At 43.2% G+C, this 26,044-nt stretch overlaps 2 protein-coding genes across 3 annotated transcripts in view; one reads left to right on the top strand and one right to left on the bottom strand.

Annotated features, from left to right (window-relative positions):
* Window positions 1–26,044, top strand: part of LOC147027257 (A disintegrin and metalloproteinase with thrombospondin motifs 3-like) — a 399,233-nt gene that overhangs the window by 253,154 nt on the left and 120,035 nt on the right. For both annotated transcript variants that reach the window (XM_085883516.1, XM_085883515.1), the window contains exons 10-16: window positions 464–596; window positions 1,544–1,657; window positions 1,983–2,131; window positions 6,755–6,924; window positions 13,218–13,351; window positions 16,872–16,995; window positions 22,723–22,803. In XM_085883516.1, coding sequence (XP_085739642.1) covers window positions 464–596; window positions 1,544–1,657; window positions 1,983–2,131; window positions 6,755–6,924; window positions 13,218–13,351; window positions 16,872–16,995; window positions 22,723–22,803 — 905 coding nt within the window. The remainder of the gene's footprint in view (window positions 1–463; window positions 597–1,543; window positions 1,658–1,982; window positions 2,132–6,754; window positions 6,925–13,217; window positions 13,352–16,871; window positions 16,996–22,722; window positions 22,804–26,044) is intronic.
* LOC147027260 (uncharacterized) lies at window positions 8,105–10,157 on the bottom strand. Its single transcript, XM_085883517.1, is given in 1 exon segment — window positions 8,105–10,157. A coding segment is annotated over 1 exon segment (609 nt). The 5' UTR covers window positions 9,360–10,157; the 3' UTR covers window positions 8,105–8,750.

Below are 26,044 nucleotides of genomic sequence, written 5' to 3' on the forward strand. Positions count from 1 at the left end.
TCGTTCAACATCTGCTGCACTTGCTTCATCAACCGGTACTTTCCTGTTTCTGACAACTTTCAGTCTCCTTAAACCTCTTGGAGCACTCTCTGATACTATTCCACGATGGCAGATTCTTTCCATACCTTTTTACAGAAACTACGCTGAACTTGCATGTTGGATCTCATCTCAATGAACCATTCGATGCACTGAGCTTTCTCCTGTGGAGTCACCATTTTCTTTTACATTAAACCATCAAACCTGAAAGTAAAGAAAACTTTCCAAGTTGCTGTATCATATAAAACAAAGGGTATCATTGTATCATTTGTGATACTAAATATATGAACAATCAAAGTTGTCCAGGTCTTTTTGGAACACCTTGTATATGATTGAGCAAGCTTGAGGAGGACTTTGTAAAGCTCCCAAAATCCTGTAATACAACATTCTTTATTTCCTTCTTCTCTCTCATCAATTCAATGGCCAGATCCTACGATTGCCTGCATGATGACCCATTTGACCATGCCTGGCCCAAACAGCCAGACTTGCCTGGAATCACCTACTCGATGGACGAGCAGTGCCGCTTTGATTTTGGCATTGGATACCGGATGTGTAATTCGGTAAGAAATCCCATGGCAGACATTGCACTTAAGATCAATGTTCCAGGAATGAGAAGTTTGATTATGTTTGAAGCCATCAGTTTATGAACAATGCTTGGGGGTGATAAAATGAAAAAATATACAATTTGAGAACAGAAGGATAACCGAGAAGGATGAGGCAGATATGGTAGTGCAGGGGAGTGTGGGAGTACGGAACAGAAATAAAGAAGGTTGAGATAAGTTTGGCATAAGTGGAAAGGAAAGGATGGGTATGGATGTGGCCTAACCATTTTTGCATACGTCATGAATACATGGCCCTCATGCATTACTGAACTGTAGTCGTGGAATATATAAAGCTGAGTTTGTGTCTGTGGGTCTGTGGGTGGGTCATAAGGGGTGGGGTGGGAATCCAGAGAGAGGGACTAGGATGGGAGGAGGAAGTGGAAGGGTTGGGGTTTGGATCAGGAAGGGGTGGGGTGGGAGGAGGGGCCTGATGTTGCCTGGCAATGCCGGGTACCCCTGCTAGTACAATGTGAAATGTGTATGTGTTTTCGTGTGTGTTTTGTGTGTTTCTACTTCTGCACATTAAGGTGTTTTAGTATATTTTGAACAGGTGCCCATCTACACATGCAATGCTCAGTCAATGTCTGAATTTTAAAAGTCTGTTGTGTAATAGTGCCTGCCTTTACTGATCCACCCCATTGACATCTTCACCACTGCACGACTCCTTTGAATTGTCTGCATCATACATGTGTAATGCACCTGCATTGTAAACCTCAAACAGAAAATAAAAGAATACATTCAGATTAGACAACTCGGTTGCTTGAGCGCTGGTGCTGTTTTGCTGCTTCCTTGAAGAAGTTCCAAACAATAACTAATTGTAATTGAAAATAAAATATTTCCATTTAGATTTTGCTTCTATGCTTTCTGAGGAGACTTGTACTGGTGGATGTGTCTACTTGCAATAGTTTCGAACGTCAGACCCATGCAAGCAGCTGTGGTGCAGTCATCCAGACAATGCATTTTTCTGCAAGACTAAGAAGGGACCACCCTTAGATGGCACAGATTGTGCTGTTGGAAAGGTGAGGATAATAAAGATGAATCAAGTGAGAAGGATGTTGTGAAGATTTAAAAGAACAAACATGTACGTTGTGGTGACAAAGTGAAATGTCTGTTGCAAGTGTTTGATGTACGTTTTATTTTTAAACAGAAAGCCTCAGCTTTTATAGGAGATACACAATGAAGGGAAACAAGTTTACAAACTGAGTGGGGATATAGGGGAATATATGTGGAAACAAACATTACATCGACACATTGTAAATTGGGAGTTGAGTGGTCGGGATATTATAAGAGGATGAACTGTGTGTTTGTGTGTGTTTGTGTTTGTGTGTGTGCGTGCGTGCACAGTGGTGTTTTAAGGGCCATTGTCTATGGAAGAGTCGAGAACACACGGGCAGTCTGGATGGAACGTGGGGAGGCTGGAGTTCCTTTTCAGGCTGTTCACGGTCCTGTGGATCAGGGATTCAATCCAGGTCTCGCCGGTGCCTCAGCCCTCCGTGTGTACCTTTTTTACATATCTGAAGCTTTCATTTCTAAATATTAACCGATTATGCCTCAAACCACTTGTCTAATAATAACTTTGAACAATATCAACAAACATCTTGCTGTATATATATCTATAAATGTATAAAGTGTACTGTTTTTTACGCCTTCGCAGCCAAAGGCTGGAGGGATTGGTTTTTCGGCTTTTCCCTCTGTCAGTTTTCGGTTTATATTTCCATGATGATTTCAGAACTGAAGGGATTTCAACCAAACTTGGCAAAAAAGAATTGACTGATATAATGATGGACTGATTTGATTATGGGTTCAAAATGTCAAAGGTCTAATGTCACGAGACCTTTTAATTGAAAATATTTGTCACCGTAAAACTTCTTAACTACTGAAAAGATATGAACTGATGACATTTTGAGTTCAACAGTTGAAAGGCCATGTGACCTTTAATTTACAATAACCTCTATAACTGGTGAACTTCTGGAGAAATTTCAACTACACTTGACACAAGTCTGGATTTCAACACAAAGATGAACTGATTCAATTTTTTGGGTTAAATAGGTCAAATGTCAAAGGTCATGTGTCCTTTTGAGAATAATTTTGCAGATCATTACTCGAGTTAGAAACATCTGGTTCTGGTTCTCTTCTACTTATCTCTCTTTTATCTCTCGCATTCTCTCACGTGTCCTTTAATTTTTCATGTGACCTATAAATGAGTTCAAAAGTAACAGGAGGTTTGCATCTGATGTGGGCAGAGGCATTGACACATTTGCATTAAGTTATATTTTCTAACTTTCAGATGTTATTGAAAGTAATTTTAAAAAGTGATTGAACTTGAAATTTTAAATGCAGTATAACAATTTATTAATGATACGTTAACCACTTTGCAACCAATGCCTGCAGAAAACTTTTTTTGGAACTCCCGCCACATTTTTCATCCAATCATCATGTAACTGTGTTAAAAAAACACTCCATGGGTAGGTGCTCCTATATTGAAAGGTTTGTGTCAATCATGCAAGTGGTTGCAGAGAAAACGGATTTAAAAGCGAATAAAGGTGAAAACGTGAGGACGGAAGAAAACAAAAAGTAAGGACCTCGGCCGACATCCCATGTTTTCTTCCTCCGCCCCCCTCCCCCCAACCCCAAGTCATCATCCTTCCCCTCCAAACCTTAAGGCATCAAATCCCCTCCCACAACCCTCTGCAAATGGGCATTCCCACTTCGAAACACCGGAATATATAATGCTTTCTGCTCCCATATCATGCTATCACTGACTTCACAGAAAGCCGTCAGTGTTGAGGGAAAATAGTCGGAATTATTAGCAAGCCTGCATAACCTCCGCAGTAAAAATGCTGCTTGAGTGAAAGGGTTCTATGGGGTAATTCTAAAGGGTTCCCAAATTGGTGGCAATGGTATAGAAGTTGTGGGTGGAGTACGGCAAACTGTCCAACTAATGGGTGGAACTTGCACGCACAGATGCACGTACGACTTCTTTTATATAGTACTAGATGACCCGTGAACCCGTTGGGTTCCTGTTGTGACAGCGGTTGGTAAAAAAAAAATCATTTCAAGGAAAACTAGAGTAATTCGACCGCGCAGTCGACGGGTCTCCCGCACAAACACTTGAGTATTTTCATATTTGACCATTGACCTTTATCATATCTGGCCCAAAATCGAATCAGTTCATTGCCCTGTCTAACTTTACCTTTGTACCAAGTTTGATGAAATTCTGTCCAATATTTCTTGAGTTAGGGCATAAACAATAAAATTTCAGAGTTTGACCTTGTCCTTTGACCCTTGACCTTTATCACATCTGGCCCAAAATCTCATCCCTTGATTGCCTTGTCGTACTTTACCTTCTTACCAAGTTTGATGAAATTCTACAATTTGCTTCTTGAGTTATCGCGTAAACGAAAATCAGTACAGACAGACGGACGGACGGACGGACAACCCGGAAACATAATGCCTCCGGCACCCTTGGTGTGGAGGCATAAAAAAAAAAGATAGCTCCAGCGAACTATACCGCTAAGGTTGTTTACGTTGATCAAATACTCCCGAAGAGTACTTGACGGAATCGGGAGTTGATTTTTTTATGCCTCCGCACCAAGGGTGCCGGAGGCATTATGTTTCCGGGTTGTCCGTCCGTCCGTCCATCCGTCCGTATTTTGGTTTACGCGATAACTCAAGAAGCAAACTGTAGAATTTCATCAAACTTGGTAAAAAGGTAAAGTTAGACAGGGCAATTAAGTGATTACATTTTGGGCCAGATGTGATAAAGGTCAAGGGTCAAAGGTCAAGGTCAAACTCTGAAATTTTAATGTTTACACCCTAACTCAAATATTAGACAGAATTTCATCAAACTTGGTACAAAGGTAAAGTTAGACAGGGCAATTAACTGATTCGATTTTGGGCCAGATATGATAAAGGTCAAGGGTTAAATATGTCAATACTCAAGTGTTTGTGTGGGAGAGCGGAGGCATACCCGTCGACTGCGCACAGTCAAATTAGTCGAGTTTAATAATTTTTTTAATTGCCCGATTTGAACAAAACTTGATAATGCACACCGCAGGAGAATGGTGAGTAAGGTGGCCCTAAAAATTTTGCGCTATCGTGTACCGTTTTGGCTGTATTTCGGGAACATACATACATACATACATACATACATACATACATACATACATACATACATACATACATATATACAGACATACAAGATGAGAGTTTTAGTAATATATTGATATACGAGGTGTGTTCAAAAAAGTATCCAACTTTAATTTTTCGTGCGTAAACAAATGAAGTTAGGGAGGCGTGGTTTGGTGAACGTATGTAGGCGATCCTAATATGTATGCGTGAATATTTCCCGCCTGCAGAAGCTGTCAGTCGCCGACAGACCGCCGATGAGTGAGGAAGTGTTAGTGAGCGCCGTCGGATTTTCGTTTTTGACAAAATTGCGGAAAAACTTGAACAACGCTACTGCATCAAATTTTGTGTAAAGCTTGGCGATTCCCAAGTGGAAACGATCCGCAAGATTCAACAGGCCTTCGGGAAGGAAGCAATGGGCACCACACAGATAAAAGAGTGGTACACCGCTTCAAAGATTGTCGCACATCAGTGGAAAGTGAAGCACGTTCTGGTAGGCCCTCAACATCCCGAAATGAGATCGTCATTGACCAAGTGAGGACCCTGCTGATGCAGGATCGTCGAATCACGATCAGAGAACTTGCAGACGAGGCGGGCGTCAGCATTGGATCCGTTCATTCCATTGTGATTGAGGATTTGGGCTTAAGGAGAATCTCAGCGAAGTTCGTGCCAAAGCTGCTAACGATCGAGCAGAAGCAACTCTGTTTGGAGATCACACAGGACATGCTGGAGACTGTGAACAGCGATCCCAACTTCTTCAACACAGTGATCACTGGCAATGAGACCTGGGTTTACGGGTACGACCCAGAAACAAAGTTCCAGTCATCACAATGGAAGCATCCAACATCCCCGAGCCCCAAAAAAGCAAGGAAGGTCCGCAGCAATGTCAAAGTCATGCTGACCCTCTTCTTTGACTCAAGTGGCGTGGTTCATCACGAGTACGCACCACACGGCACAACCATCACCAAAGAGTACCACAAAGAGGTACTGCATCGCCTTTGTGACGTTGTGCGACACAAATGGCCGGACCTATGGGCAGCGGTCAATTGGCAGCTCCATCACGATAACGCACCGCCCATTCTTCACATTTGATACAGAGTTTCCTGGCCAAACACAACACACCTGTGCTTCATCAGGCTCCCTACTCTCCCGACATGTCTCCGTGTGACTTCTGGCTTTTCCCCAAGCTGAAAATGCCCCTGAAAGGGACCAGATTTCAGTCCAGAGAAGACATCATGCGGAATGCAATGGACCAGCTGCGCGCCATCCCAAAAGAGGTGTTCCAGCGCTGCTTCCGACAGTGGCAGAACCGTTGGGAGAAGTGTGTGGCAGCCCAAGGGGACTACTTTGAAGGAGGTTAGTGTAAGTTTGTTGTATCTGGATACGAGTATTTTTTATGAACAAAGGTCGGATACTTTTTGAACACACCTCGTATAATAATGACATTATCATTGATGTTATCGATTGTCATCACCATTTCTTGTATGTCTCAAGATTGGGATATGTTGATCATTGTTTACTTGGAAGGTTCCGAGCTTTCATTTATTCATTTGATATTTACTGTTCTGTGTTTCATCTCAAGTTGTTTTATTCCAATATCAACAGGGTCATTGTCATTCCTGTAAAGAGTGATGCATCAGGTCATACATGCCTTGTCTTTAAAGGCTATGTTAAAATGGGTATCCTAACTCTTTCCACTTCTATAAATATAAATTGGAAGGTAACAAAGCTGTCCATTTTTGACCGATGCAATGACCATGTGAACCATGACGTTTTAGGAAATAGTTTTGATTATGCAACTTTGGTGAATGAGATGTGGATGTGACAGGCATAATATGCTGAATGAGCCATTCTTGTTGCTGAGTTTTAAAATTATTCTAATTATTATTATTATTATTATTATTATTATTATTATTATTATTATGAGAAGTAGTAACAATCAAATATGTCATGTGTTATCATCAAGGCCTTTATTATCTTTCTCACAGATTACCATTCGGTGGATCTAGTTGCCTTGGCTCACCAGAGGAATTCCGTCTCTGTAATAAAGACCCATGTTTTCCAAATGAGGATTTCCGTGGATCGCAGTGCAAGAGCTATGACTCACATCTCTATAACAACAAATGGCATCATTGGTTGTCATACGAACACCCAGATGGTAATTCTCCTGACAACATTCTTTCCCTGAGGAACACAGAAATTGGCATTCTTGGTGTTTTAATGAACTTTCCAATGAAATAAGCAATGAGGTGTTACAACAGGATGGAATAATATACACTATACAGCCATAATAATCACCTGCAACCATCAAAAAAAAAAATCACAAAGTAAAAATTGAAAAGCAGGAAAGAATCTTGAGTCATTCTTCTCCACACTGTATTCTTTGATGCCTCATCAACTGTGTGGCCAAACGTTGAATCTGCAAAAGCATTGTTTGCACACCTATCAAAAGTATTCCATTAAGTGCATTACAATAATGTTTACGACATGAGGTAATTCGTATTCACATATGCAAGACAAAAACCAAATTTTGGCCATTCAAGCCTTAAATTATTTCCCTTTATTGAAAGGTGCTCCCCCTAAAAAGGCATTGATCATAGATCTCTCCAATCGTCCAGACAAAATCTTTAAACTTTTAAACCAATGATCTGACCTGAACATAGTATGAAGTCTCTAAAGATTTGGTATGAGGAGTAGCAACTTTTATATTCTTATACACCTGTCAGCAATACTTTTTTTTTTGTATACATTGTCGGGGGTCGTATAAGAGCTAACACACAACGTACAACAAGAGGAGTAGGAGACTAGAGGGGTGGGGAGGGAAGGAAAAAAACAGTGAGGAACAGGGATACGAGGAGATCTGTGTAATGGTGAGCGATCTGACAGAGCAGGGGGGGGGCGAGGCCAGAGATGAGACACTCGAAGACAGAAAGACCACATACCTGCCTGTGGTGAGAGAGTGAATCCCAAAGACTCAGCCTCATCGTAGGAGATACCAATGATCCTAACTGCCTTTGTTTTCACAGCGTGAAACCGAGAAAGGTGAGAGGCAGGAGCAGCAGCCCAGAGGGGAGAGAAGTGCTCCATCAGGCTGTGGACAAATGCTTTTTATGTGGTCAGGAACTCAGTTGTGCCAAAGAAGGACTTTGCACGACGGAGGATTCCCAGTCGGTGACTGACTTTGGAGGCCAGGTTGGAAATGTGACTTTTCCATGTAAGATCATGGCAGATAGTGAGACCCAGAAGCTTTAATGAAAGGACTTCTTCAAGAGGATTGTTGAGAAAGTAGATGGAAGGGGTGGGGGGGGGTGCAGACGTCTTTTCAGAGAGACATAGTGAGAGTGTGAGATTTGTCAGGATTGAAACATATGTTCCACGTGTTGGACCAGCTTTTGATGCAGAGTAAAAAGGCTGCTGCTTGCCAATCTGAGGGATGACAGATGGTACGACAGAGGGTGGAGTCATCAGCAAAGAGATAAAGAGGATTTACCAGAGAGTCGGAGAGATCAATGATGAAAACCAGTCAAGAACAGGGCCCAGAACGCTACCTTGAGGAACTCCAGCCTGGACAGGAAGAGCGGATGAGAGAACTCCATTCAGGGACACCTGTTGGCCGTGACAGGAACAGAAGTCTGTGAGCTATGAGTGGAGATGTCCTTGGATACCATAGGAAGAGAGTTTGGTGAGCATGCAGGGTGCCAGACTGTATCAAAAGCATGCAGTATGTCGAGGGATATGGCTGAATCAAAATTGATTATTGGAAATCAAGAAAACTTGGACATGATCGAATACTGAAACTTTAAATTTATCGTTCAATGGTAGAACAAGTGTTGGCTTTGGTTGGCAAATGTGTCCTGAACACTGAAACAAAATTAATTTCCACTGATGGCAAACATCTGCTTGATTAGTATTATGCAATCCAAAAACAACTGACAAAATGACCTTTACTTGTACTTGTTGGCATTGGGAACTTTTCTAACTCACCTATTTTGCGCATTTGCACTTGCACAGACATGTATATTTCAAGTTAGCCTTCTTGCACTTGCACAAAAATCTGTTTGTTGTGCAAGTGCACTTCACATCAAGTTTGAGGGTGCCCTTGGCAAGGGGCAGTGTTATCCAAATGCAAACCAGCTTATCATCATTCTCCATCCATCTGTGATTCCTGGTGTTCTTGACAGACACCAATGACTCGTGGGCTGTAGTCCAGATGCTCGCTTGAAAGATACTCCTTTTGGCCCAACACCTCACATGTGGGGGGATTCTCTCCACGTCTATAGTCTTCTGGCAGAACACCCTCATGTGGACAAGGTCAACGCCAATGTCATCAGTGATAGACTCGTTGGAGTATAGTCTGCAGACAAATTGCATCGCTGCTTCATTCAACTTTGGTGATGTATGGAACGGGGTGCTAACGACAGTCGCAAATTCTTCCATGAGGGATGGCACTTCATCCTTCATCTTGAAACGGTATCGCTTACCCATGAATTTGAATGCAGATGCGCTGTCTGAGCCAGTGGATGCATGGAAGAGGGCAATGCCTTTTCACGTTATCACTCCCTAGCTCAAGGCAATAGTGTTCAGGGAGATCATGCTGGTTGTCTTTCCCACTTTGAATGAAATCGAGAATTTCTGCAGCTGGGTTCACAGCAATGATGTGGTGGAAATTACTCAAGCATTACAACAAGGTCTGTGTCCGCAATATGAATCATCCCAAGCGAGGAATAATGGAGGGCATGAAGGAGATTTACTTGGACGTGAATGTCTGCTTCCTCGTGATTGCATGGTCCCACAGGAGGACCATTCCCAACATTGAGCACTTCATCACCTGAAGTGTTATAGACATTCTTGTTATCTGGAGACTATACTTGTACAATTTGTTGACAGGAATGAGAACTATTCATTCTTGTTACCTGTATTTGCCAGTTCCCTGGAACTTTGACAGGACTAAACATGAGTTGTCAGGTACCCGTTCCTCATTTTTCCCTCGTAACCCCTTTGTTCATCATTGCACTATACTGATCCCAAGCAATGTCCACTCTTGTCGATCGTTTCAAGTCAGGCTAGACCATTGGGCAGAATACCTTGTTGAAATATTCATCGAATGACTTGCCTTAGACGGTTGTACCAGGAAGTGAGTGGATCATCGCTCCACCATCGATAACAACGAACTCGTTAATGTCCGGCGCAACCAGCTCCTCATCCCTCGAAAGGTCATGAGTGGCATTGGCTTCCATAATGTATACCAATAAATCTGACTTAGTGCAAGAGTTCATGGATCCTTCAGATGACAATGCAGGTGGATATGGAGAAGATTTGTGCTGGAAAAACTCCTCCAGATTTCCTCCTTGGCTTTTGTTTGAAGTGCTGAATTCACCTCTTAATTGCTGTCTTCTTCCAGGGTTTCGGGTCATGGAACAACGAGAAGTTGTTTTGCTTGAGCAGCGCTGTCAGAAGTACGTTATTCAAGTCGAGCACATTTTTTCTAAAGTTGTCGTATTACTCTTGTCCCGTAGATTCCAAAAGACAGACAGAAGTGGCAGCGAACATGGCAGCACACACCTTATTGTCTAATGTAACCAGACCCCCCTCAAAGGGATTCCCTCTGTTTAGCAAGGCATCCATCATGTCCTTGACGTGGTGCTGAAAATGATCCTGCATTGCACACCTTTCCTCGTGGTGAGGGGAGCTCTTCATCGTTATTGTCGTCATTTACACCAATATATTCCTTAACGACACGGCTAATTTCTGAGCCAGTCATGATCCGCCATTCCAACATGGCAGGGTGCTCTGTGAGGTCGATCACGCCATCAACTCCTTTCACCCTGTTGTTGGCCTGCTCATGGGCTTGATCATTTGGTATGGATAAGAACCGATGAATGCTTCTGGTTATCGTCCAGTGCCCCTCCTCAAACTCCTGGATGCTCTCCGGGAGAACTTCAATGTCTCTGATAAGGACGGGGATCCACCGGGCACAATTCTGGTGATCGAACACAAAGAACAGAGATATGGGCTTTCGTAGAATGGCAAACATCGAACGCAAACAAAGACAGAAAGATGACCGACCTGCCTCACCGCAGGCAGGTCGGAGGTCTTTCTGTCTTCTTCCGTCTCCTCTCCGGTCTCACCCCCCCCCCCTTTGCTGTGTCTGCGATTTGTCCCCACCATATTTCCGCAGGGCGCTCAAGGTCCACCACCAACCCCCTTCTGGTAAAACTACAAAAATCACGAATCGCTGCTCCCCTTCATGCTTTCATTCCTCTTTTTCCCCACCTTTGGAATAAACTCCCTCACTATGTTAAATCCCATTCTTCCCTCCAGGCCTTCAAAACAGCTGTTCACCACCACCTCTTATCCCCCATCCCCCATCCAAATCCTCGATCTTTTCTACCCCCGTTAATCCACCCCAAACCCACCTCCTTCAAATTCCCTGCTTTCCTTCCTGAAAGTCCTTGTAGTGTCCATCTTGTATACCCCATGTTCCCCACCCCACCCCTCTCCCTTCCACAGATCTCCTAATGTCTGTTCCCCACTGTTTTGTCCTTCCCACGCCCCTCTTGTCTCATGCCCCCCTTGCTGTGTGTTGTGTGTTAGCTCTCATACGAGCCTTGACAAGGTATGCAAAAAACAAACAAACATGAATTTTAAACTTTCGCTCCTGATGTGACCGGATGAACATGAATATGATTTGTTGGTACTTGTGTATGAGTAGTCAGAATTCTACTGTTGGACTTTCCGAAGAAGCCACCGAGACCCAAACCTCAAGGACATCTTTGTTCCACCGTCCTCGTGAGTACGCTTCAGAAGGCTGTCAATCACCACATCGGTAATTTGGTGGGCATATCGTATTCTCTTTGGATTGGATGCTTTAAGAAAATTTCTGGAATATAAAAGTTGCTCCTCCTCATCTAAACTCTTTTCAAACCTCATATGTTCAGGTCGGATCATCGGTTCAGAACTTACAACAGTTTATATATTTCACCAAGCCACCCTGGGGGAGGGGAGGGGGTTGGGAGCGGGGGGGGGTCGGGTATCCCCCGTGCCCCTCATTGCCCCCCATGGGGGCTGATCGTTGCCCACTCAGACCAAAAATGTTCTATAGACCCCAACCTTCAAAGCATTCCCTGAAAAGTAAACTTTCGCATCAACTTGAAATGATTGACAGTCCGGGCACCCCAGTCGATGGCTTGCCATCACAAATCCCCATGCTTCACACCAAAAGCAAAGTTGAAAGATAGCAAAACGCTCCACCAGGAATGACCCAATATCATATTTTGAGTTAAAGAAATTCCATTTTGACCCCTGTGACCTCAAGTCCACACCCAAGGAATGAACCGGAGGTCAAATCCAATGAAATTGTGACATATTTCAAGCATCCCCCAATGTTAATTGCGTATGCAAAGTTTCATTAAACAAATGCTTAGAAATGTGTCCATAATTACATTGTTTTATTATTTGACTTTTTGACCCCACCCCAAGGGGCTGGGTCAAAATGATCCTGCTCTTGCACCTTTGTGCCATTATGTGATCTGAACTACAAAAGTTTGATGAATTTCTGCCCAACCATTTAGGAGATAGCGTGACAGACAGACAAACATGCGGAGCCAATTACAATATCCCCCTGTTTTTTTTTCAAAAAGCGTGGAGATAAATATCTATTTCTTATTTGCTAATTGAGATTGTTGTCATTGTTCACTTCACCCCACCTGTCACATAGAACTATTTGTCACGTAAAATGATACAAACAATAAATATGTGCATGTCATAGTATTTTCATTATCAGTATTCACCATTTGTGGACATTTGACCCTGTTCTGATAATTAAATCTGTTGTGACAAACCAAAACAGTAGTTGAAATGCACTGTTTTGTAAACCGGTGCATCTTTGATTGGCCCATCACGTGACATCTAAGAAACAAGTGTTGACCGAGAAGGACTTTGAAATATTTTTATAGATGGATATTGAAGCTCATATAAGAGTAAGACGAAGGATTGAGGGAAAGGTACTGACAGTGGGACAATAGGAAACGTGAGACATACAAGTTTTAGTGGAGAAAAATATTAAATCTGTGCATCCATAATTGCTCCACAATGCAATGTGTATCTGTTTTATCTGTCACATCCTTTAACAACAAGACAAGGATTGGTGCAAAAAATATTTTTTGGCATGAAGAGCATCATATCAGCACTTTGATCTGTCTTGTAAAATTGCTTCAACAAGTTGAAAATATTAACTCAACTTTAGCATTTGTTTCATGTCTCGGAGTTGACAACTTTGTATTTGAGTGCTTTTAGAGTTGAATTGCAATTTATCGTAGTTTGATTTTTTTTTTAATTCAAGTGTTGCTTCAGTGTCCATTTCACCAAATCCTGTAAGTGTGTAAGTGATTTTTCAGTAAAACTTTTCAGGAAATGGGTGTGACTGCTTATCAATTTTGTAATATTCCAAAGCTTCCAAGAATTGTGAGCTCACATGTCGCTCACAAGAGACTGGTGAAGTTCGACATATGAACCAGGTTCTACATGATGGGACCATCTGCTCCTACTTGGACCTGTTCAGCGTGTGTGTTCGTGGACAATGCATGGTGAGACTTATTTTGTTATTGCCTGCTTTAATGTACATATCAAACACAATTCCTATTATATGACAAGAATTAAAATATATATATCTATATATATATATATATATATATATATATATATATATTGTTGCGGTATTCGCGCCCGCCGGCGTGCTGACGGCCACGTAACTCGAATCGCGGCACGTCGCCCACCGGACGGACAATCCAGTCGTGACCCTCTCGGACTAACGCCGGGAACCAGTCACGGGTGGACCTTTCGTTCTCACCGCGATCGAGCCAATCAGCCCCCGCGTGGGATAGGGTTGCTCGCCAAATTCGACCTACCTAAGTACCCACGCGGAGGGTAGACCGGGCGATCGCACCTCGCCGCAGGTCGACTTCGGACACGGGCCACTTAAGCGACCCGTTCCGTACTATCAGAATAACCGAGCGGTGTTATCGTCGACCTCGACGGTTCGATTAATTATCGGGCGTATTCAGCCCACTACCAACCCTTTACGTGAAGCAAGATGAGGATTCAATGGGAGAAAAAGACGAAGCGAAGCGGGAGAACAGTTCAATAATAAAGCACATTTATTCGCGGCACACGGGAAGCACACATATTCAATTCCACCAAAAGCACACAAAAAAAGAAAACACAATTCCATTTACACAAAAAGCAAATATAAAAGCGAAGACAATGCAGAGCTAATACCGACTACCGAGCACACGGCAACACTTATACAATTCTACCTCACAGACGGCGCCGACAACACATACCCAAAACCAAGGAAAAGAAATACCCTCAAGAATGAGGCGGGCCTGAGGCCGAGACCGGGTCGCGCCTACCCGTCTGGTGATGAGACGCGGAGCGGCGATGGCGCCTCACTCCGCGGGCCTCGCGGACAGTGTCTGGCAGGGGGTGGGAAAGGGGCCCCCTTGGTCGCACTATCTCAGCGCGGGGGGAAACAGGAGGGGGTTGCTGATGCTCGGGGTATAGAGGATCTTTATTATCCCTGGTGTGCGTCTCCACCTCGGCCAGGTCGCGCTGCCGGCCTCCCTCGGGCGTGCAGCTCCCGGCACCGACGCGAGCACCCCCTCGTCTGCCTTCGCCGCTGCCGCCTCTCCGCCTCTGGACTCTCCGACTCTGGACTCTTCTTTGGACTCTCCTCTTCTCTTCTTTGGACTCTCTCCTGACTCTGCTCTTCTCCACTCCGCCTCTCGACTCTCCACCCTCCGACTCTCCACTCTCCTGACTGACAAACACGGTCCTTTTATCCCCCGTAGCTTCGCCTTTGCCCCCTCCCTTTGACCTTTCACCTCGCTCCCCATTGGCCCGAGAAAAAGTGGGCGTGAAGGCTTTTTGATCCACAAATTTGCATATATCGATCGTCCTGGAGGCGGGGCCAAATCGCCCCTCGCTCACCGATTGGACGGCAAAAAGTGGGCGTGTGTCGTTTTTGATCCGTTTTTGAAGCACAAAATCCGTGATTTTGTACACGCTGTTCGACGCGCGCTCTGCACGAGTCCAACACCGGTACCCACAGCGGGGCAAGAACGGTGGCGATGCTACGGTTGCGAGGTGTGACGTGAAGGTCGTGGCGGTTGTGGTGAAGCGGCGTTGTGGTTGGTGGTTGATGTTGTGGTTGTGGTGGTAATCATGGCGGTTGGTCCAAAATAAAGATAGTAACAGAAAAACGGCTATCCTGAAGAGTCGCAGCACGCATAAATGACATGTATTCCCACTAGACAACGGGTTTGGGCCTAACTACACATATACTTGCCGAGATACCTCACCTAAGGGACCTGAATGGTGGTTTGCGAATTTGGTAACCACAACAATATATATATATATATATATATATATATATATATATATATATATATATATATATATATATATATATATATATATATATATATATATATATATATATATATATATATATAATAAAACATTGAAGGATGTAATTTTAAAAAAAACTTAAAAAAAAAAAAAAAAAGTAGAAATGATGCCACATTGTAATACCAAAGTACGACACCACAATCCTCTCATGGATTACCATCAAGACATCTTCTAACATTTTACTTTTGTTGTGGGATTGTGATGGAACAATGTCAAAAGATGTCTTGAGGGTAATCCATGAGGATTGGGGTGTCGTATTGTGGCATCGTAATGTGGTGTCATTCCTACCTTGTTTGGTTGTTTTTTTTTTTGAGATTTCATCCCTCTATGTTTATGTATTTTTTTTTTTTTTAAGTTTTAGTTTTCTTGTTTCTGCAATTGCTGAAGTAATAAAGTGCTTAATGGTTTATATATTTTGTTATTTTGGTATGGATTAAATCTATCTATGTTATTAAATTGTTTTAGTACCTATTTCAGTTGATTTGGGGGATGGTTTGGATATGTATCACTATTGGAATGGTTCTGTCCAGTGTGTCCATTTTCCCTCCTCCCACAATCTTGGCCTCGTTTGCTTGAGTCCACATTCACATTTGATTTATTTTCCTAATAAAACGAGAAGTGTTTTATATATTTTAAAATTTTAGATTGCATGCACCAGTCCAGAGAAAAAGTAACTTCCCCGCCTTTGAATCACAATCATGGCTTCTGCAGTTATTGAGGTAGTTTGGGCTACAGTTTAACATTGTTTTTAGAGTGGAGAAGAAGCAGAAGAATCAGAAGAAGAAGTACAAATTGGCGTTTTGGTGATCTCTCATTGTGGTACATTAACAATGTATTCTGGCATCTTTTTAAGTCTTGGTAGTTCATAAAATGCTTGAGAATAAAAGTTACAGCTTTTAAATGCTTATGACTTTACTCTATAGAAGTTTATGAGCATATCGTTGTATACACATTTGAATGGGCAACCATTTTTTTCCTGTGTCATCCCTCTATATGTAGTACTACCGTACACCATGATAGGATAGAAAAAAATTATTCTTGACAGTGTACTGCAAATAGTCGTGGAAAGAAAAGCTGTTTCTGCTTTTGTTGCTTTATTTTATGCTGACTTGTCTTCAGTGCAAACTTTTCATTGAAAGAGTGATTTAAGTTTGTTTTATTAACCTGGAATGTAATCACATTGTTTAAAGTTAATTTGCCCTTATTAGTGAACAGTTTACTACTACTAGTTCTTTAATGGACCCAATTATTCCCAAATTATTGCCAGGAGATGTTTTTTGTGCAAGTCCTCCATAAACTGGAAGGTCAGTCCTGGCATTCAACTGAAGGTGGCAGGATTTGGTAATGTATTCAGGCTGCCCGTGATAACTGGCGTAATTCTCATGAAAGACACTTTTCGGATATTTAACGTCCACCACCGACCATTGCTGGGAAATGGATCAGCCAGCTTGATTTCCTTCCCATGGATGGTGCACACACTGATGAATCACACTGTCTGTGAAGCACCAGGATGACAGTTTATAGCTGGGTCGAGAGTCAAACCCAGAAAGTTCAAATGTGAGTGTGCACATGTCTTTGGTTTGAGTTTTTATGTCCAGCCATGACTAATACCAAATTTTATCTCTTCCTGATTTGCAGAAGGTAGGATGTGACATGGAGTTTGGCTCAAACAAAACAGAAGACAAGTGTGGGACATGTGGAGGAGACAATTCTCACTGCCGTACAGTCAAAGGCACAGTGACAAAGACACCAACAAAATTAGGTAAGATTGTACTGTACTACATTGCTCTCCACCCATACATTGATTTTCTCGTTATCTTCTACACAATAAGAGATGTTTGTCTGTCTGTTGTCATTGTCTCAGAGATGGCTGAATGGGTATTCAAACTTTCAGAGGTTCATCTGTGAGTGCTGGAGAGTGTTTTAGAGGAAAAAATGTTGATGAAAATTTTGAAAAAGAAAATTGCATTTTTTTTTTGGGGGGGGGGGGGTGGAATTTATTTTTTAAATCACCCTATCATGCTGAATCCTTTGTCGCGATGTGAAAGGTAATAGCTGTTTGACAGTCACTGGGCCGAAGCTTCTGTGTTGGAGGTGAAATTTTGGGGTGGACTGTGTCCAATGGGGATTGGCGAAGTGCTCGACACACTTCACATGTTTTGACACACACACACACCAACCTGTCGAGGCTCGTATAAGAGCTAACAAACAGAATGTATGACAAGAGGGATGGGAAAGGGAAGGAAAAAACAGTGTGGAACAGAAGTAAGAGGGATTGGGTGGGTACACATGTTAAACAAGATGGACGCAACAGGGACTTTCAGGTCCTCACACGACAGGGACTTTCAGGAAGGAAAGCAGGGAATTTAAAGGAGGTGGGTTTGGGGTGGATTCTTCTTCTTGGAGCCTTACTCTTGAACAGAGCATTGGAACTGCTGAAGCAGTTTTTCCTTGGCTATTTGGCACGATCTTGGACGGGTCGCCACTTCAACCATTTCTTGGAGCACAGCTGTGCCACTGATGCTGTGCCCCTCTACCAGTATACTGGTACTCATTTTGCTGACCTCAGGATGATGACAGGCTGAGTCAGCAGCCAACGGGGCTCAAACTTAGGATCCCAGTATCCCAAGCCGGCCACCCTAACCACTAATCCAACACCAGGCTTGGGTGGATTAGCAGGGGTAAAAATGATTGTGATTGTGGATGGGGGAAGATAAGAGATGGTGGTAAGCAGCAGTTTTGAAGACCTGGAGGGAAGAGTGGGATTCAAGAGAGTGTGGGAGTTTGTTCAAAAGGTATGAAAAAAGAGGAATGAAAGAGTGAAGGTGAGCAGTGATTCGTGATTTTGGTAGTTTTACCAGAAGGGGGTTGCTGGTGGACCTTGAGCACCCTGTGTAAATATTGGGGGAACATTTCTCAGACAGAGCAGGGGGGTGCGAGGCCAGAGAGGAGATGGTAGAAGACAGAAAGACCACTGACCTGCCTGCAGTGAGAGTGTGATAGACCCAAAAATTCAGCCTCATCACGGGAGATACGAATGATCCTACATGCCTTGGTTTCCACAGCGAGCGTGAAGCCGAGAAAGGTGGGAGGTGGGAGCACCAGCCTAGAGGGAATAACAGTACTCCATCATGCTGGAGACCAAAACTATGTTTGCGTTCAGGAGCTCAGGTGTGCCAAGGAAGGATTTTGCACAATGGAGGATGCTCAGCCACCAACTGGTTTTGGAGGCCAGCTTGGAAATGTGGCTTTCCCAGGAAAGATCATGGCAGATAGTGAGACCCAGAAGTTTTCATGAAAAGGACTTCTTCAAGAGGATTGTTGAGAATGTAGATGGGGGAGGGGGGGAGGGTTCCTGACAGTCCGTTTGGAGAGACATAGTGAGAATGAGGGATTTGTCAGGATTGAAAGACATGTGGAAGGGCTGGGGAAAAGCCCCTTTACAGATCCAATTCTACTCACATGTACCTCTCTCTTGTAGCAACTGCTGACTGTCTGACTGTACATCCCAATCTGGACATGAATTGCACCGCGATCGACTGTGTGGCACTCGGCATGTGGTCTAAGCACTCGAGCAAGCACTCCAATGAGGTGGTTGATAAGGAACGGCTGGCTTGGCAAGCGATAGCAAGCTGATTGGTAATGGCACATACCCGAAAAACCTAAACATCGCCAATTTCATACCATTTTCAGATTTCACTCCAGATTTTGAGTTATTTAGTCCATGTGATCCGATCCTCCGAACTCAATTGTATTTCGATGATATACTTGAATTAGCCCGTGAGAGTTGATCATGAAAAATTGCATCATATAATGAATGAAATTGCTCCAAGCTTCTCATTTGAAAACTATGGCACTTACAAAAGCGATGTATACAGCAATTTGTAGGTACGAGTACGTGCCCTTAAAAAAATAAAAAAATAAAATATATATATATATATATATATATATTCAAACCGCGAGCAAGAAACAACAACCACACAGGCCGTTTCTTCGCTCTCGCGTGCCCGTACTTGTGTGGAAGTTTGCATTTCATAGTTACGATTATTCGCAATTTAGTTTTAATGGCCAATTATTCAATGAGCGCCAACGTATTTTGCCTTTTCACAATGTCGTCGCAAGGAAAAACAAAAAGAAAAGAGAGGAGAAGAGAGAGAAAATTTTTTTTTACTTCCTGGTTCGGAGCATACCAGCACTCTGATGTTACCGAAATGTATGCACCGTCTAATAAGAAAACGATCATAACTTGGGGCATTGTGTTTATCTATTAATGCGCATAAGAAATCGAGAAATTATGAGAATATACGAAGTCATCACTCTCCAGAAGCCTGTACGTTGTAACCTGTAATGGGGAACGCGGCTGAGGTTCCCTTACCCCATCGGCCACGCCTACTAAACAACGTGTCTTGTCATTGGTTGGTAAATAAATGGCCATAACTTGGGAAGCACTTGTCCAATTAATATCAAACCTTGAAAAGGCACATCCTCAGGTCCCCAGCAATATACCTGGCAAGTTTCAATTAGATCGGACCAGCGGTTATCGAGAAACAGCGATCACACACACACACACACACACACGCACACACGCACACACGCACACACGCACACACGCACACACGCACACACGCACACACGCACACACATTGCTGGAATTATAGATAGATGAAGAACAGACTGATCGATCTGATGTCTGAACTCTACTCTGGTACTGAGAGTGCTGTGAAGTGTGGTGGTACCATCTCTGACTTATTTCCAGTTGTTATTGGAGTTCGTCAGGGATGTGTACTTGCCCCCACACTTTTCAGCACTTGTATGGACTGGATTTTAGGGAGGATGTCGGAGAGATCAAGTTGCGGTGCGTCGTTTGGGAATGTCAAGATCTCGGACCTTGATTTTGCAGACGATGCAGTCATCTTTGCGGAGACTTTAGACATCCTTTTGGGGGCCCTCGAGGTGCTGAATGAGGAGTCGGAGCCACTGGGATTACGGATTTCTTGGGTCAAAACTAAGATCCAGGCTTTCGGTGACATCTTGGATGCTGCTGTCCTGTCTGTGTCTGTTTGTGGTGAGGATGTTGAGGTCGTGGAGAGATTCACTTACCTTGGCAGTGATATTCATGTCTCTGCTGACTGCGAGTCAGAGGTCAATAGACGTCTGGGTCGGGCCTGGGGAGTCATGGATTCACTGGATCATGGGGTGTGGCGCTGCCGGTACCTGTGCGGGAGGACGAAAGTCCGAGTCTTCAGGTCCTTGGTACTTCCAGTCTTGCTCTATGGGTGCGAGACTTGGACTCTGACCAAGGATCTGAGACGGAGACTTAATTCCTTTGGTACCAGGTGTCTTCGGAGAATCCTTGGCTATCGCTGGTTGGATTTTGTATCCAACGAGCGGTTGCTGAGAGAGACTCGGATGAGATTTGTTACCTGCATAGTCCGTGAGCGTCAGCTGCGGCTGTATGGACATGTGGCTCGTTTTCCTGACGCTGATCCTGCTTACCAGATTCTCTCAGCGAGGGAGTCTCATGAGTGGAGGAGGCCAGTGGGCCGACCACGTGCCTCATGGTTGCAGCAGGTTGACCATCATCTCAAGGAGATGGGGATGGGCCTGGCATCTGCCTGGGGGATGGCCAGACGGAGGCCCCTGCAGTACCGGCGGAAAGTGGACGTAGCGACGCGCTGTTCTGGCACATGCTCCCATACCTGACCTGAAGAACAGGCATTTGATATCAGTGAGGAAAGTGTGGGAAAAAACAACAACTTTTGAGTGCTTTATCATTGTTAAACCATTGCGGCCTGTTTCAATTCTCGGCATTGTTGAGCAGACCGAACAAAATGTTGAATTAATTATCCAGCGAGTTAACAAGGATGTGCATTGAGACTCTATTGAGAGTGAGGCGTCCGAGGATGCGCCCAATAAAGGATATAATTAAATAAGGCTGTTAATTATCTTCAAAAGGGGTGTTTTAATTACCCCAAACACCCAGTTTTCACTCTAGCACTTCCTTAGAGTTTTCTTAGTATGCATGCAAAGATTCAGGCTGATAGGTTTCATGGTTTTGGAGTTATTGAGGAGAAACACACACACAAACACACACACACACACACACACACACACACTGACCCACAAAGACCCACACACTGACATTTATTAGAATAAATATATGAGTATTACACACAATGCCTGGTGTTGCCTTAATGGCGAGAGTAGTGGGCTTGGGATCCATTGGATCCTGAGTTTTAATCCTGCTTGGCTGTTGAATTAATACCAGGTGGGGTTGACTCAGCCTGTCATCCTTCCGATGTTGGCAAAATGAGTGCCAGCATGCTGGTATCCTTTGTCGGAGTGCCGACCTGTCCAGGATTGCGCCCAATAGCCCAGGAGACTGCTTTGGCAGCACCAACGCTCTGGTCAGTCTGGTCCCAATGGATGGATTGCACACGCACACGCACACGCACACGCACAGACACACACACACCTGATGACGCCACACTCTGCCGTAGCATATGCCTCATCATTCACATCAGTAGGCAGCATCCTTTTCCCTCTCTGCAGATCTTTATATATTGGGAACTGGTCCAACACCTGGACATCATTGTGGGGGTGGGGGGGTGTATTGATGACATCATCAGTCACGTGGTTCGTCATCAATTTGTTTTTTCAAACGTAAAAGCCTTCAATAATAATGTGGACAGAGGCCTATATGGCGACGTCGAAGAGTGCCGTTCTTGTTTTCCATGCTCTATTCTCCAGGGTACATATGGTCTGCCTATAAAGCACTGGTGAAACTCCCCAAATCCAGGCTCATTGCTCACCTTCACTCATTTGTTCGTCTTTTCTCCATCCTGTGGAACCAACATCCTCAGTCTATTCCATCTCATTTGTCAATCCGCAGCTTCAAGATGACTGTTCTTCTCCTCAGGTCATTTCTCATCTCTACTCGTGATGTTTCGTTTCCTTATTAACCCTCCCCAAACCCACCCCTCTTTCTTCACCCTCCTTTCCATTTATTTGTTCAATTGATACTGTCATCCCCTGGTTTATCTTTCCTCTTCTTTCAGCCCCTCCTTGCTGTGCTTCAGCTTGCATGCAGCTGTATTCATCCCTCTGTTCCACTACTCCTCCTGATGCTCTCATTCTTCTCCGTGCCCATTCCACCTCCAAGTGTCTCTGTAGTATCCCTTCACTCTGCTGTTTGTGTGTTTCCCACTTCCCACTGTGTTGTTCTTTTATGTTCTGTTGTGTTCTGTTCGGTTATTTCCTGTGTTCTCGCTCTTCCACAAGCATCCACTTTGTGTCCAAAAAATATCCACTCTACAATTAACATTAAATTTGATGTGACTTCCTGTAATATAATTCCTGTAAGAACCTGTTGGGAATGCATTCCAGTTGTTAATGTACTTATTTTTTACCAGTGTTCTTCAGTGACATTGTAAACGGTGTGAATTGCTGTGCTGTACGTGATCTTTTTCACACGTTTTCAATGTTTCAGGATTACTACGGATGTTTGACATACCAGCAGGAGCCAGGCACATCTACCTTTATGAGGATAAAGCAACTCCTCACTATATCGGTAAGTTTTATACATCAATCCACATGAAATTCATCATTTGTACTGCCCTACCCATTGATGGTTATGATTACCAAGAGTAAATTAGTTTTTACAAGAAAGATATACAAATGTTAAGAACTAAAACATCCAAAACAAGAGAGTTCATAGAACACGTTACCCCGCACAGCATTACCATTTCATTTGCAGCCTGTGGCTGCTGGTTACATCATTGTTGGGAGCGTGGCTGTGCCGCTGATGCAGTGCCCCATTTCCAGTCAGCTTAGTTCTCATTTTGCCGACCTCGGAAGAATGACAGGCTGAGTCAACCCACCTAGTGTTATCTTACGACATGACAGGAGCTCAAACTCAAGAACCTAAGATCTTAAGCCAGCCACCTTAACCATTAAGCCAACACTTGGGGTGTGTTCAGTTACCAAGTTTCTTGTGGAGTGCTCACCAAGTGGCTTAAGCACTCAAGCAAGCACTCCATTTGAAACCATTCATAAAGAACGTCTGGCTTTGCAAGCGCTTGCTTGCTGCTTAGTAACGGATTTTTTTTAGATAATCCAGGCCTACCCTGTGAAGTTTTCAAGTATAATACTTCAATTATAACTAGAGGGGGAGCACTCGGTAGAGTGCAAAACCTCTGCCGCCAATACTGCTAGGTCACTCAAGTGAACCTGATATCCTATTCATTCAATTTGACATCAACAGTGCTCACAGAGTTATCGTTTGCAACTTTCCCTTTTACTTTTAACTTTTACATACTCAATTAATTCGTCATAACTAGATTCCTTGAGACAGGAATTGATTTTACGTGGGTATATCCACCTGAAGTTCCAAAATCAGCCGCAATTATAATTTGGCTTGTTTTTTTGTTGGAAATCACTTATAACATGTTGAAATGCAAAAAAAAAATCGAGATTTTGTTGAAAAAAAAGTTGCAAAATTTTTTTTTTTTTCCTCCAACAATTTTTTTTTTGGGGGGGAGGGGTTGGAAATCACTTAAAACATGTAGAAATGCAAAAACAAAAATTCAAATATTTTTTTCAAAATGGCCGCCATAGAGGCCATATTGGACTCTGGACAAATCCAAAATCTAATGGCATGATCCTTGGACCATACCTAACCCCCCCACCAAGTTTCGTCGAAATCCCTTGAGGAGTTTTTCCGTAATACTGTTCACAAACAAACAAACAAACAGACAGGGTTGAAAACAGTAACCTCCGTCCATATTCGATGGCGGAGGTTAATAAAATGATAATTTTCAAAAAAAAGTCTGAAAGTTTAGCACTACTGAAGCAATTGTGTATACCTCACTGTTATACACTGGAGTAAGATGATGAGTCGCAGTTTAGGAGATGGAGGCTTTATTGATCACCGTTGAATGCATCGTCGATCAGAATCTTCTTCACCACGACCCTCACACATGCCACGCCCTGTTATGCTATATATTGAAATTTAGCACGGTTTTAGAAGGACGATTTGTGTTCTACGGTCTTCGAGTATATAATTCAGTTTAAATAAAGGTTTAATGAGGTTTAAAGGTGAATCAATAAATTCATTCCGGGTTTTGCCACCGTTTTAACCAGTGTCGATTACGTCACCCTTTCTAACACGTTACATTCGTTCAATGTACCTGTTGTTTATGACCATTATGACGTCCTGAAGAACAGTAAGTTTCATGCTTCGAATGATTTTCAATTTTGTTTCACTGCCAGGCAGGCAGAGAGAGTACAAAAAAAGAATCTCACTTCTCTCTGCACATGTCCAATCGGGACAACTTCAGAGCCAAAATACAGCAAAACGGCAGATTTCCTATTCATGTTCCGATTCGTGTTCAAAATATAACATTTCAATTTAAACAAGTTATTCCTCGATCATAAATGGATAAGACAGACAGACAGATGGACAAACATGAACCAATTACTTAACCCCACTTTTCACTTTGCGTGCGTGGGGTCATGAGTTCCCATTAATTTTGTTATATATTCGTCACATGGTTAAAGCATCTTATCGTTATTTATTTGATATCGACTCGCAGCAATTTTTGGAGAATCCAAAATGACTTTGCTCAGATTAATAAATGACATGAACGATTAACCGTTTAGTCAATGATTAAAGGCTCATGTAAATCGCCTAATTCAAGGACTAAATCACTCAACAACACAGTCACTATAATGAGGTCTTATGAGAACGTTTGGATCTGGTTTCTGACAAAAATCAGAACATGACACAATGGCAATTTTGTTTAATTTTTACGATGAGCAGCGGCAAGATCCATGGTGCAAATTCCGCCGGGAATTTGATATCCGACCAGCTTGCAGCCGGAGGTCATTTCTTCGTTATACTTTGCATTTTGTTCATTCTCATGCATATCATTGAGCATTTTGATTAATAGCAGAGAAACACGATTGTGTTTTAGTCCGGCACTTCCTTGGATTTCTGCCCCCATACAGAGGTAATTTCCCTACATTCTCTCATTGTCATTCACTGCTTTATGCATTGCGATGTGACATGCAATATATTGGCCACTATCGAGGAGCCAGGGTCATGTCATCATTTGTCCTGCCATGCACGTCCATTTGTGTTTTCACCATAAGTAAATGATAATCACAGATTTTTCACAAAGTTTAGACTCATAAAAGAGCGAGCTCACAGAGGGTAAAAAGGCAGTGCTATCAGTGAAACAGACCTTGATGTATCTTGCCTTTGAAGTTTGCATCTTCTTGTATAGGTTACACACCACTTGTGATGCACATTCTGCATCTGATTGATATCCAGGTAGGATTTAAGAAACATATCCTGGCCATTTTTGTCTGTTATTACCTCACATCGGGTGGTCTTGATGTCTATTCTTTAGCCTCCATCTTCTTCTTCATTCGCATGCAGCACAAGGCTGTGGGGTAACATCATTAGCTGAGGGCATGGATGTGCCACTGATGCAATGCTCTCTACTGGTGAGGGCAGGAATTTGGAATTTCTTCATGATGCTAGTGATAGCTCGCCGACTCTTTGCGAAAGACACTATAGGATCTTTAACGTCCACCAACGAATGCTGGTAGATTGGACGCCCGTTTAATGTCCATCTGAGGGACGGCACACGCATTGATGAATCGCCCTGCATGTGAAACACTGGGATTACAGTTTATAGCTGGGTCGGGATTCAAACCCAAGCTTGACAGTTTAGAGGCGAGTGTGTGTACCTCTCGGCCATCAGCTCCTTAACCTTGATAAAACAACTTGCTACATGTTCGATATC

The sequence above is a fragment of the Eptatretus burgeri genome, chromosome 5 (genome assembly GCF_056783735.1).
Source record: "Eptatretus burgeri isolate ZD-2024b chromosome 5, Ebu_testis_v1, whole genome shotgun sequence".
Classification (NCBI taxonomy): domain Eukaryota; kingdom Metazoa; phylum Chordata; class Myxini; order Myxiniformes; family Myxinidae; genus Eptatretus; species Eptatretus burgeri.